At 46.4% G+C, this 12187-nt stretch overlaps 1 protein-coding gene across 2 annotated transcripts in view; it reads left to right on the forward strand.

Moving 5' to 3' along the window:
- Positions 1-6571: 6571 nt before the first annotated feature.
- The window catches only part of FAM117B (family with sequence similarity 117 member B), a 139457-nt gene continuing 133841 nt past the window's right edge, over positions 6572-12187 (forward strand). For both annotated transcript variants that reach the window (XM_077957380.1, XM_015110678.3), the window contains exon 1: positions 6572-7482. In XM_077957380.1, the coding sequence (XP_077813506.1) occupies positions 6891-7482 (592 nt within the window). In that variant the 5' untranslated portion in view covers positions 6572-6890. The remainder of the gene's footprint in view (positions 7483-12187) is intronic.

Consider the following 12187-nt stretch of genomic DNA (forward strand, 5'->3'; position numbering starts at 1 on the left):
TTTGTTGTTGTTGTTGTTGTTTGTTTTGTTTTGTTTTGTTTTTGAGACGGAGGTCTTGCTGTGTTGCCCAGGCTGGAGTGCAGTGGCACAATCTCGGCTCACTGCAACCTCCACCTCCCTGGTTCAAGCAATTCTCCTGCCTCAGCCTCCTGAGTAGCTGGGACTACATGCGCCCGCCACCACGCCTGGCTAATTTTTGTATTTTTAGTAGAGACGGGGTTTCACCATGTTGGTCAGGCTGGGCTCGAATTCCTGACCTCAGGTGATCTGCCCGCCTCAGCCTCCTAAAGTTCTGGGATTACAGGGGTGAGCCACTGCACCCAGCTGGCTCATTCTTATCTTTTAGGTTTTATCTTAACTTCAGAAAGGACTTCTCACCTAGCTTAGCTAGATCTCTACTATTGCCCTCTTCGATGGCACTTTTTTTTTTTTTCCTACAGAATTTTGCAAGTGGTAATTTATTTACATGTGTAGTTATATGTGTGTGCACCCATGCATGTTTCATTTACTTGCTCACTGTCTCCAGCAGATGTTAAGTCCATGAGGATAAAGAGCTTGTGGGTTTGTTCATCACTGTAAAGCCATCACAGTGTTCTGCACATAGAAGGCAGTCAATGAATATTTGTTGAGTGAACAAATAAGCTCTTATGGAGGTTAACATTGAGAAAGAAATACAGATATTGAACAAATAACCCAGGGAAACTAACTTAAGTGGGTTGGGTGGGTATGACAACCCAGGCCTCCTCCATCTAAAAACTGAGAAGTTGGCCAATTGACAAGAGTGAGACGTGTTCCAAGGAGAAGAACTAGCATGTGTGAAGGAATTAGGATAAGACTATTGTTTTAGGGGGAAATGAAAGAAGAGCAGTATGGCGGGAGCCTAGAGAGGAAGAGGTCAGAGGTGGGCCCATGGAACTTATGGTAAACCTCAGGACTGGGGGACTGGTCCTAAGAAGGGATGGTAAGCTTTAGGCTATGTAGTAAGGTGATTATGTTTGTGGTTTTAAGATAGCACTATAGATGTGTGGGGAATTGGGAGCTTGGAGAAGTAGGGTGGGGCAGAGATGATCTAGGGAGATTGGCTAAGCAAGAGTAAGAGTGCAGGCCAGAGAAGATATAGGTTGGCTAGAAGGGATGGCAGGTCTGGAGAACAGTAGTAGATTCATGAGAGATTTAAGAACAAGAGTAGTTAAGCTACAGTGATTCACTGGCCTTACCCCAAGGAAGGGGGAGAGCCAAGATGACTTCCAGGGTTTTGATTTAGACTACTTAGCAGATGGTGGTACCACTGACTGAGATAGGGAAGACTGCAAGGGAGTGTTGGTGAAGAGAGGATGAATTTACTTGTGGATAAGGTTTGTGGTACCTGTGAGATATAGGAGAAGAGATGCCAAGCAGGCAGTTGAAGAGATGGCAGTATGATGGTCAGTGGAATTCTGGGCACAAATGCAGCTGCCAGTCTAGGAAGTGAGAGGCCTAGATGAGTTTCTCAGGCACTCTTACTTTTTAAGGGTCAGATTGAGAAGGAGCCAGCAAAAGTGACCAAGGCACAGTCAAAGAGGTAAGAAGGACACCTGGAAATATGTAGTGCTATGGACACACATTTGGCCTAAGACAAATTTCAGTGAAGTACCAGTCAGATTTTAAGTACAGAATATCACTAAGGAGTTCAAGTTCTTATGATTCTCCTTTTTATTAAGAAATCATATATCAACATTTCTTGAGGAAAAAACCTCTTTTTTTGTTTTTAGACACAAGGTCTCACTCTGTCACCCAGGGTGGAGTGCAGTAGTGCAATCATGGCTCACTACAGCCTCAAACTCCTGGGCTCAGAGGATCTTCCCACCTCAGCCTCCTAAGTAGCTAGGACTACAGGTGCGTGTCACCACACCTGGCTAATTAAAAAAAAAAAAAAAAAAATCATACCACTGGAATGCAGTGGTATGATCTCAGCTCACTGCAACCTTCACCTCCTGAGTTCAAGCGATTCTCGTGCCTCAGCCTTCTGAGTAGCTGGGATTACAGGTATGCGCCACCATGCTTGGCTAATTTTTGTATTTTTAGTAGAGATGGGGTTTTGCCATGTTGGCCAGGCTGGTCTCAAACTCCTGGCCTCAAGTGATCCATTCGCCTCGGTCTCAAAGTGCTGGGATTACAGGTGTGAGCCATTGCACCAGGCCCTAATTTTAAAAGTTTTTGTAGAGATGGAGTCTTGTTATGTTACTCAGGCTGATCTTAAACTCTTGGGCTCAAACAATCCTCCCGCCTCAGCCTCCCAAAGTGTTGGGATTACAAGTGTGAACCACTGTGCTTGGCTTTATTTTCTTTCTTTTTTGAGATAGGGTCTCACTCTGTCGCCAGGCTGGAGTGCAGTGGTGTGTTCGTGGCTCACTGCAGCCTTGACCTCCCAGGTTCAGGTGATGCTCCCATCTTAGCCTCCCGAGTAGCTCATACTACAGGTGTGCACCACCATGTGCAGCTAATTTTAAAATTTTTTGTAGAGATACGGTTTTTCATGTTGTCCAGGCTGGTCTTGAACTCCTGGGCTCAAGGGATCTGCCCACCTCAGCCTTCCAAAGTGCTGGGACTACAGGCCCTGTGCCTGGCCTCTCAGATCTCTATTTTCATGTCAGTATTTTACCCTACAGTATTTTATAAAAGGCTTATGACTTTTATACAATTATTATAATTACAATGGATGCATACTTTTGATTTTTTTCATTTTAAAGTGAAAGGAATTTGTGATTTCATAATTACCATTTTGATGGCTGTATAATGTTCCATTCAATGACATTTTAGAGGTTTGTAAGTGGATACAGCTGATTCTAGAATAACTAAAGGAGGAAAAGAAACCACTACAGGACAATAAACATTTTCATAAAACCCATCTTCCTTTACCACGGCAGGATCATTGTAGAGTTAAGCAAGCACAGGAGCAAATGAGCCTATCAATAATTTTGTCTTTTGAAGTTTAAATACAGACAAACCAATTCTAACATGTTGCTTTTTGTCTACAATTATATACAGTTATGTTTCAATCTCGGAGAGAAAAATGGGAAAATTTGAATTATATCCTAAGAAGAGCAGGGTTAAACTAGAGGAAGATACGTTTATTTTGTTGATCCTTGAAATACAAGGACTCTCTTTGTAGATAAACCAGCAAACTAAAAACCAATACATCACCTTGATGCACATTGTTTTCTTTGAATCTTCAACAATAGATAATGAAGTCAAGGGCAAGAGGAAAGGATGCTTTTATTCATTGCCATTAAATCTTAAAAACAGACTGAAGAGCTCTAAGGTATTGAAGCAAGTTTTTATTTTTTCTTTTTAGCATTCTTTAATAATTTAATACTTTTTAAAAAGTATTATTTTTTGAAAGAGTATCTCACTCTGTCTCCCAAGCTGGAGTACAGTGGCATGATCTTGACTCACTGCAACCTCTGCCTCCTGGGCTCAAGCGATCCTCGTACCTCAGCCTCCCAAATAGCTGGGACTACAGGCATGCACCAGCTGATTTTCGTAGATACGGGGTTTCGCCTTCTTGGCCAGGCTGGTCTTGAACTCCTGGGCTCAAGTGATCCCCCCCGCCTTGGCCTTCCAAGGTGCTGGGATCACAGGCATGAGCCATAGCACCCTGCTGAATTTCATGGTTTCAAAGCTTTGATTTACAAGTCATCACAAATATCCTTTAGTACAAAGAGGGCTGAAGTGGTTAATTACCTGCTTTAATTGAAGTGCTCTCATTTGTTTAAAGTTAAGCCCTGAACTGACGAGTGAGGTAAACTGTCAAATAAGATGAAAATGAATTTTCTGGAACTGTAGGTTTCAGTTTCTGTAGGAAACATAACTAGAAGCAAAAGGTGAAATGGCTCCATCAGAGCTCATGACTAAGCCAAGGACATTTTTTTTAAGCTCTTTGATCTAGTGAAATCAGTTGATTTAATGAAATCTAATAAGATCTGCTGAAATCAATTCTTCAGCTCAGGCAAGCTAAAAGCCTCTTGCCACCAACAAAGATGTCTCCAGTTTGGTGATACCTAAATCGATTGATCAGGAAGCTAAGGACACTAGGGCTGCAAGACTCCTTTGGATTAATTTAATAAACATGTATTGAGATCCTACTTTGTGCAAGACAAAATACCACATACGGCTTCCTTCCTTCCTTTATTTATTTATTTATTTATTTATTGAGACATAGTCTTGCTGTGTCGTCCAGGCTGCAGTGCAGTGGGTGAGATCTCTGTTCACTGCAGCCTCCGACTTCTGGGTTTCCAGCTATTCTCTTGCTTCAGCCTCCTGAGTAGCTGGGATTATAGGCATGCACCACCATGCCTGGTTAATTTTGTATTTTTAGTAGAGACAGGGTTTCACCATGTTGGCCAGGTTGATCTTGAACGCCTGACCTCAAGTGATCTGCCTTGGCCTCCCAAAGTGCTGGGATTACATCCTTATTTAATAAGGCATCCATTGCTTTCAGACCAGACTTGGCTCTTTGCATGGATCCTGCTGGCAGTTTCCTGTATGTTCCTATCCAGTGAGAAGCTGTTTTTGGCTTCACACCAGGCTGTAGGGGCCAGATAGTGATGTCAGATCTATCCAGAGCACCAGTCAACTTAAGGCAGCTTCCTGGGCTAAGGGGCTGGGGCTTTCTCTGTGGAGGGAGAGACAGGAGGAGAAAAGGGAATGGATGGTAAGGAGAGATGTGTGTCTCTGAATCACGTGGAGACTCTGGAAGTGCTGACCACCTTCTACACACCACATTCACATATAATCCTTCGTTAATAATCATAACAACTGTATGAAGCACATGGTATTGTTTAACTGCATTTTACAGATAAGGAGACTGGCTAGTGACCTACCCAAGGTCACAGAGTAAGTGGTGGCCATGGGATTTGAATTTCCTCTCTAGGTCTTTTTTTTTAATTAATTTTTTTAAAACAGAGTTTCGCTCTTGTTGCCCAGGCTGGAGTGCAATGGCCTGATCTTGGCTCCCTCCAACCTCCAACCTCCCAGGTTCAAGCGATTCTCCTGCCTCAGTCTCCCGAGTAGCTGAGATTACAGGTATGTGCCACCACGCCCAGCTAATTTTGTATTTTTAGTAGAGATGGGGTTTCCTCCATGTTGGTCAAGCTGGTCTCCAACTCTCGACCTCAGGTGATCCGCCCGCCTTAGCCTCTCAAAGTGCGGCGATTACAGGCATGAGCCACCGCACCCGGTCTCCTCTCTGGGTCTTTAAAAGCCTTCCACCTAACGCCTGTAATTCCAGCACTCTGGGAGGCTGAGATGGGCGGATCATGAGGTCAAGAGATCAAGACCACCCTGGCCAACATGGTGAAACCCCCGTCTCTACTAAAAATACAAAAATTAGCCGGGCGTGGCGGCACGCACCTGTAATCCCAGCTACTTGGGAAGCTGAGGCAGGAGATTTGCCTGAACGCGGGAGGCGGAGGTTGCAGTGAGCCGAGATCGAGTCACTGCACTCCAGCCTGGGGGACAGAGCGAGACTTCATCTCAAAAAAACAAAACAAAACAAAAGTCTTCCACCACCGCGCACAGGGATCCAGTAGGATTTCAGGTCCAGAGTGAATCATACTATGGTCTCCACTCCCACATTTTTACACGACGAAATCTGTCTAGCATGTACAACTAATAAAAATAGTACAGGGAAAAGAGGTAATGGATAGGCAATTTATAGCCAGAGAGGTGGGAGTGTAGGTTTTGGGTCCACCATTTTTTATTTTCTTGATAAGGAGCCCTTTAGGCCATTTTAGAACTAGTGTCACTGCCTGCCTTCCTGGGTCTTTGCCACACCAAAGACTTGTTTCCTCCACTAGACAAAAACATGGATGGCTGGCCCAGTTCTGTCTCAAACAATGATCGTGTAGAATCAAATAAGGCCCTCTGTAAACTATAGCATTTTACAGACTGGTAAGGTAGCAGCCATTTTTCCAAGGTATCAGGGAACAGCGAAGCAGCTGATTAAAATAGTCTTGATTACTTGAGATACAGAAGGGTAGGAATAACATGTGGTAACTGAACTCCATAGATACTATCTAAAACCGCATTCTAACAGGCAAATTTAATCTTTCTGAGATTTGCCTCTTTGTAGAGCTCTAAAAAATAAGAAAAGGAGAGGGGTGTAAAATGCCACTTAAGATTTGTTAAATTTCTTCTCCTTTTGAGCCCTGTCCATAGGTAGATGGAATTAGGGCAGAACAAAAACATTAAGAATAAAAGCCCGAAGGAGAGGCGCGTACATGTGAATACAAGTGAATACTGGGGTAAGGAAATGAGTTATGCGGAAAAGGCTTCAGACCATCCCTGGGAACTGTTCCGGGTCCGGACATTTCCTTTGGCAACCTTCCAGAGTCTGAGTCCCCAGGGCTCCCCCCTGCGGGAAGGGAAAGGCGCGCGTGGCTAGGCGCGCGCGTACACGGGCACTCACGTGTACACACACACGCGCGCACACTACACATACACACACTGCCCATTTCCTCCGCTCCCTCCCCGCGGGGGGCGGGTCTCTTTCTCTTTAAAGAGCAGACGGTCTCCGCGCACACCCAGGCTCTCAAGGCCTCGGGGGCCCGGGACCCGAGCTGCTCGTAGCCAATGGGAGCGGTAGAGCGGCTCGAGCGCGGCTGACGCTGCACCAATGGGCGATCGTGGGGGGCGGGGGCAGCGGAGGAGACACTATTGTTGATGAGGAGCGGCGGCGGCGGCGGCTGCACCACCTCGTTGCTGCCGGTCCCGGCCCGGTCGCCCCCTGCACCCCGGAGTCCAGCTTCGTCACCCCGCGCGGGGGCCTGCCCTCCGGCCTCGAGAATCCTCCCCCTGCAGCCCAACAACAAAACCCCCCGTCTCGCCCAGTCACCGGGGAGGGGGGGACCATGTCCCAGCGGGTGAGGCGCAATGGGTCCCCCACGCCAGCCGGCTCCCTTGGGGGTGGTGCGGTCGCCACGGCCGGGGGACCCGGGAGCCGCTTGCAGCCCATGAGGGCTACGGTTCCGTTCCAGCTGAAGCAGCAGCAGCAACATGGCAGCCCCACGCGGAGCGGCGGCGGCGGCGGCGGCGGCAACAACAACGGTGGCTGCTGTGGTGGCGCCTCAGGCCCCGCAGGCGGCGGCGGCGGCCCGCGCACCGCCTTGCGCAGCACCAGCCCCACGCGCGGCGGCGGGAACGCGGCCGCGCGCACCAGCCCCACGGTGGCCACGCAGACGGGCGCGTCCGCGACGTCCACGCGAGGCACCAGCCCCACGCGCGGCGCCGCGCCTGGAGCTCGCGGGAGCCCCCCACGGCCGCCGCCACCGCCGCCGTTGCTGGGCACCGTGTCGTCGCCCAGCTCGTCGCCCACCCACCTGTGGACCGGCGAGGTGAGCGCGGCCCCACCCCCAGCCCGCGTCCGGCATCGGAGGAGGTCTCCGGAGCAGAGCCGAAGCTCGCCGGAGAAGAGGAGCCCTAGCGCCCCGGTTTGCAAAGCAGGTAAGTGCTGGGGGTCGCGCAGCGAGGGGGAGGCGGCGGCGGGAAGGAGTCCCGGGCGCGCGCTGCAATCGCGCGGGGAATGCAGCGCTGCCGCGGAGCCCGGGTGGCTGGGGGCGGGGCTGGGGGCGGTGTCGGGCGGTGGGGACCGGGCAGTGCGGCCCCGCCTTTCCCGGGCCTACCCTGCGCCCCGCCCGCCCGTCTCATTCATTCCTCTGCCCGCCCCGCGCGGCTCCCTGGCGGTGGAGGTGCAGTGGCTAAACCTTGGGCTTGAGCTGATGAGTGTTAATGATAACCCTGGCGTCCTGGCCGTATTCCTGGAGGAGTCGTTACTGCTTACCCTCCTTTGAGGGTGAGGCTAGGAGTGGTTTATCACTTTGTTTTAGGCACAAGGTTAATGTTGGCATAGCCCGTATCTGCTGCTGCTAAGTATTTCTGTTCACAGAACAGTTTCAGATCTGGGGTACTGAATGCATTAGCAGTGGCAGATTTGGATCACTGAACAGACGAGGCTGAGACCCGTGTTTTAGCATTTTCCAAGACTTTGATAAATGGGTAGCAAGAAGTGAGAATTAAGCAAGATTCCTTAGGAAGGTTTATGGGTTTTGTCTGAGGTTCTGGGTGTATTTCTGATTTTGTGTACTGATTCTGTTGTTTGAATGTAGAAAAACAGAATCCAGTGTTTGTCTCCATCTTGTTATTGTTTTAGGGAGCTAACATTCGTTGTTTTTCTGTTTACCTGGAAGCTTTCTTGGGGAAAGTCGTGAATGGAGCTGTGGGTGCCATTGGAGTCATTCATAAAGAGTAACTCAAAAGAAAAATTCAAATTGTGGGAAGTGGAAAGGAATAAAATTTATCATCTTGTTGCCTTGAGAAAATAAATATGTGGTTTTTAATTATGTATTCATTTTTGTCAACATATATCTTTGTCTTTCCCTTACTGGGATAGTTCTGTTAGAATCTTCCAGGCAGAATGGTTGGGAATTTCAGGAAACAAATTCAGATGAAATAGTTTCCGAAATGGAAGGAATAGGATGACTCTTTCTTACTGTTTATGAAAAGTTTTAGATAATACTTTTTTTAGAGATAATTGCCCTGGAAAATGATTAATAGTGTTTTCTTTTTTTGAGGTAGAATCTCTGTCACCCAGGCTGGAGTACAGTTAGGCGATCTTGGCTTACTGCAACCTCTAACTCCCGGGTTCAAACGATTCTGCCTCAGCCTCCTAAGTAGCTGGGGTTACAGGCGACCGCCACCATAACCGGCTAATTTTTAGTAGAGACAGGGTTTCACCATGTTGGCCAGGCTGGTCTCGAACTCCTGACTTCAGGTGATCCGCCCGCCTCGGCTTCTCAAAATGCTGGGATTACAGGCGTGCGCCTCCGCGAGCTGCCCGAATAGTGCTTTCTAATTAGAACTAGAGCACTGTTTTATTTATTTGTATTTATATTTTTATTTATTTTTTGAGACGGAGTCTTGCTCAGCCGCCCAAACTGGAGTGCAGTTATGTGATCTCAGCTCACTGCAACCACTGTCACCCGGGTTCAAGCGATTCTTCTGTCTCAGCCTCCCGAGTACCTGGGATTACAGGCACCCGCCATCATGCCCGGCTAATTTTTGTATTTTAGTAGAGACAGGGTTTCACCATGTTGGCCAGGCTGATTTGGAACTCTTGACCTCAGGTGATCTGCCTGCCTCGGCCTCCCGAAGTGCTAGGATTGCCCGGTCCAGAGCACTATTTTAAATCTTTTGAGAATGCAGAATGCTTTTCTAAAACTGTGATAAAAGTATTAGACTTCACCTCCCCGCTTCATAACCTCTGTCACCTGATGAACTCTTACTATGTGTCAGGTAGTTTTTATGCAAAATCTCATTTCACCTTCACTATGGCTTTTAGAGAGGTTAAGTAACAAGTTGCAGAGCTGGTATTTATTTGAACTTTGGTCAGTTGTACTCCAAAGACCATGTCTTTATATTATATCAAGGAAGTGACATCATGATGTGTAAGATAGAATGTGGGAAATATATAGCAGGCCAAAATTACATGTACTTAGTTAAGTAAATTTTTTTTTTTTTTTTTGACACGACGTCTCACTCTGTCATCCAGGCTGGAGTGCAGTGACGTGATCTTGGCTCACCGCAACCCCTACCTCCCGGGTTCAAGCAATGCTCCTGCCTCAGCCTCCCGAGTAGCAGGGATTACAGGCATGTGCTACCATGACCGGCTAATTTTGTATTTTTAGTAGAGACGGGGTTTCTCCATGTTGTTCAGCCTGGTCTTGAACTCCCGACCTCAAGTGATCTGCCGACCTTGGCTTCCCCAAAGTACTGGGATTACAGGCATGAGCCACTGTGCCCAGCCACTAGTTAAGTAACTCTTACAGATATGAACAAAACTGCTTTAGTCCTTCAGCCTTCTGGAGCCAGCATAGTGCATCAGGTGGAAGGGAAGGAGAACTGCTTATAAATGGGCAGTAGAGGTGGCAGAAGGAGGCACAGCCTGTAGTCTAACAGAATCTGGCTCTCTTAACAACTGTTTGACACTCAGAGAAACACCCTGAGGAGAACTGGGTTGAATTAATTATTGGCAACGTGTGGAGGAAGGTACTCTTTTTCTCTGATCTCTAGGAGGGCTCTATTTCCTGGGATGTCAGGCTACTCCCATGCCCTCTCTTCATGGTTTTGAATGCTCCCCTTCCCTAGATCATCCCTTAGAGTATTTGCTGTAAAATTATCCCCATTTGCTCCCCCACCAAAACTAAAATAAAATAAAATAAATCCAGAAAAATAAAAACTCTTATTTCTCAAAGTGTAGTCTGTGGTTCATCTGTATCAGAATTAGGGTGTGTGGTATAATAAAAAATAATTTGGCCAGGTACGGTGGCTCACACTTGTAATCCCAGCGCTTTGGGAGGCCGAGGCGGGTGTGTCACCTGAGGTCAGGTTTAATACCTGTGTTCCGCCAACTAGAAAAATAAAAACTCTTATTTTTCTAGTGCAGCACTTTCACCAAGGTGTGAGAAATATTGTCTTTTACTAAGTCATACTGTAGTGTGAATGTCTCGTAGTTTCCTTCCCAGGAATTGTTGTTTCACTGTAGTAAATACCCATGCAGAGTAGAACAAAGTGTTTTCAAATTTCAAGTGTTCATAACACACACAAAACTACGATGGAATCGTTTGCTGTTTTTGTATGTCTAAATCTGGAAGGAAAGTCTTTGTAAACTTCAGACTCCCTTTTTCATTAAAGGGAGGCTACCACCAGTTTGCAGCTGTGATGAATGTAAAAATCCCTACTGTAAAGGGTAAGGGTCTACCATATAGTTCTATAAATCTCATAGGACTCAAATTTCAGGGTCCATCTAGATCAGGCTGTTGACTTCTAGGTATCTTATCAGATGAACTGGATGCTCTAACCTTGGTTAGGGATCTAGTGTCTCAGAGTCCCTAAGTCAAAGGTATCAAGATCCCTACCCAGTTGCTTTATTCTTCTGGAGTTAGAGCTAATTGGCTGATGCAGAACTTCCTACTCTTGACTACTATAAAGTAATCCAAGCACCCATCCCTGACAGATATTTTAAACTTCCCACCTTCAGTGACTGTCATCTCTATAGCAAAGCCGTTTGTCATTAGGAACTGAGGTATGTTTAGAAAAGGTATCTAGGCAACAGTGTTAATCAGAAAGTTTATTTTTGCGCTTTCTCTCCTTTTACCCCACTTTGTTTTGTTTATTAAAACATCAAATAGATTACAAATGGAGAGATGGTATAACGTAGAGGTTAGGAGGATATACTTTGTGTAGACAGGGTTTAATACCTGTTTTCTGCCAACTAGAAGCCATGTGATATGGAAAGTTATCTTTCTTATCTGTGAAATGGGTGGTGAAATCTACTTCATATGATAGTAGGGATTAAATAAGGGAAAACTGAAAAACAGCACAGTACCTCAGTATAAAAGTTAACTGTTGTATATCATACTAGTTTTGCTTCTGATTTTACTGTATTTAACATAAAGTGCCAGTGTAGGTTCAGTTTTCAGGGTTGTATGAAATTTCAAATTGGTAATAACATTGCCTGTGAATATCCAGAATGGTGTTTCTCAAAGTGTAGTCTGTGGTGCATCTGTATCAGAATTACTTAGGGTGTGTGGTATAATAAAAAAAAGTTTGGCCAGGCGCGGTGGCTCATACCTGTAATCCCAGCGTTTTGGGGGGGCTGAGGTGGGTGGATCACCTGAGGTCAGGAGTTCGAGACCAGCCTGCCCAATGTGGCGAAACCCCGTCTCTACTAAAATTACAAAAAATTAGACGGACGTGGTGGCAGGCGCCTGTAATCCCAGCTACTGGGGAGGCAGAGGCAGGAGAATCACTTGAACTCAGGAGGCAGAGTTTGTAGCGAGCCGAGATCGTGCCACTGCATTCCAGCATGGGCAACAAGAGCGAAACTCTGTCTCAACAACAACAACAACCACAACCATTATATGTATACATATACACCAAGTTGTGTTCTTGCTAGTTTTCCCTTCCTTTGGCTATATTAAGTTGTGTATAAGTTTGGTTGTTTATTGGAATTGGGGAGTGCCAAGGGCAGCAAAAAGAGATAACTTCTTTGGACTAATAGGCAGAATCAAGAAGCAGGGTACCAGAATTTCATATTTGTGTCATCTTTGATGTCTACTTTCTAGTACCTTATGAAATACATCTCTAAGAA

The sequence above is a fragment of the Macaca mulatta genome, chromosome 12 (genome assembly GCF_049350105.2).
Source record: "Macaca mulatta isolate MMU2019108-1 chromosome 12, T2T-MMU8v2.0, whole genome shotgun sequence".
NCBI lineage: Eukaryota > Metazoa > Chordata > Mammalia > Primates > Cercopithecidae > Macaca > Macaca mulatta.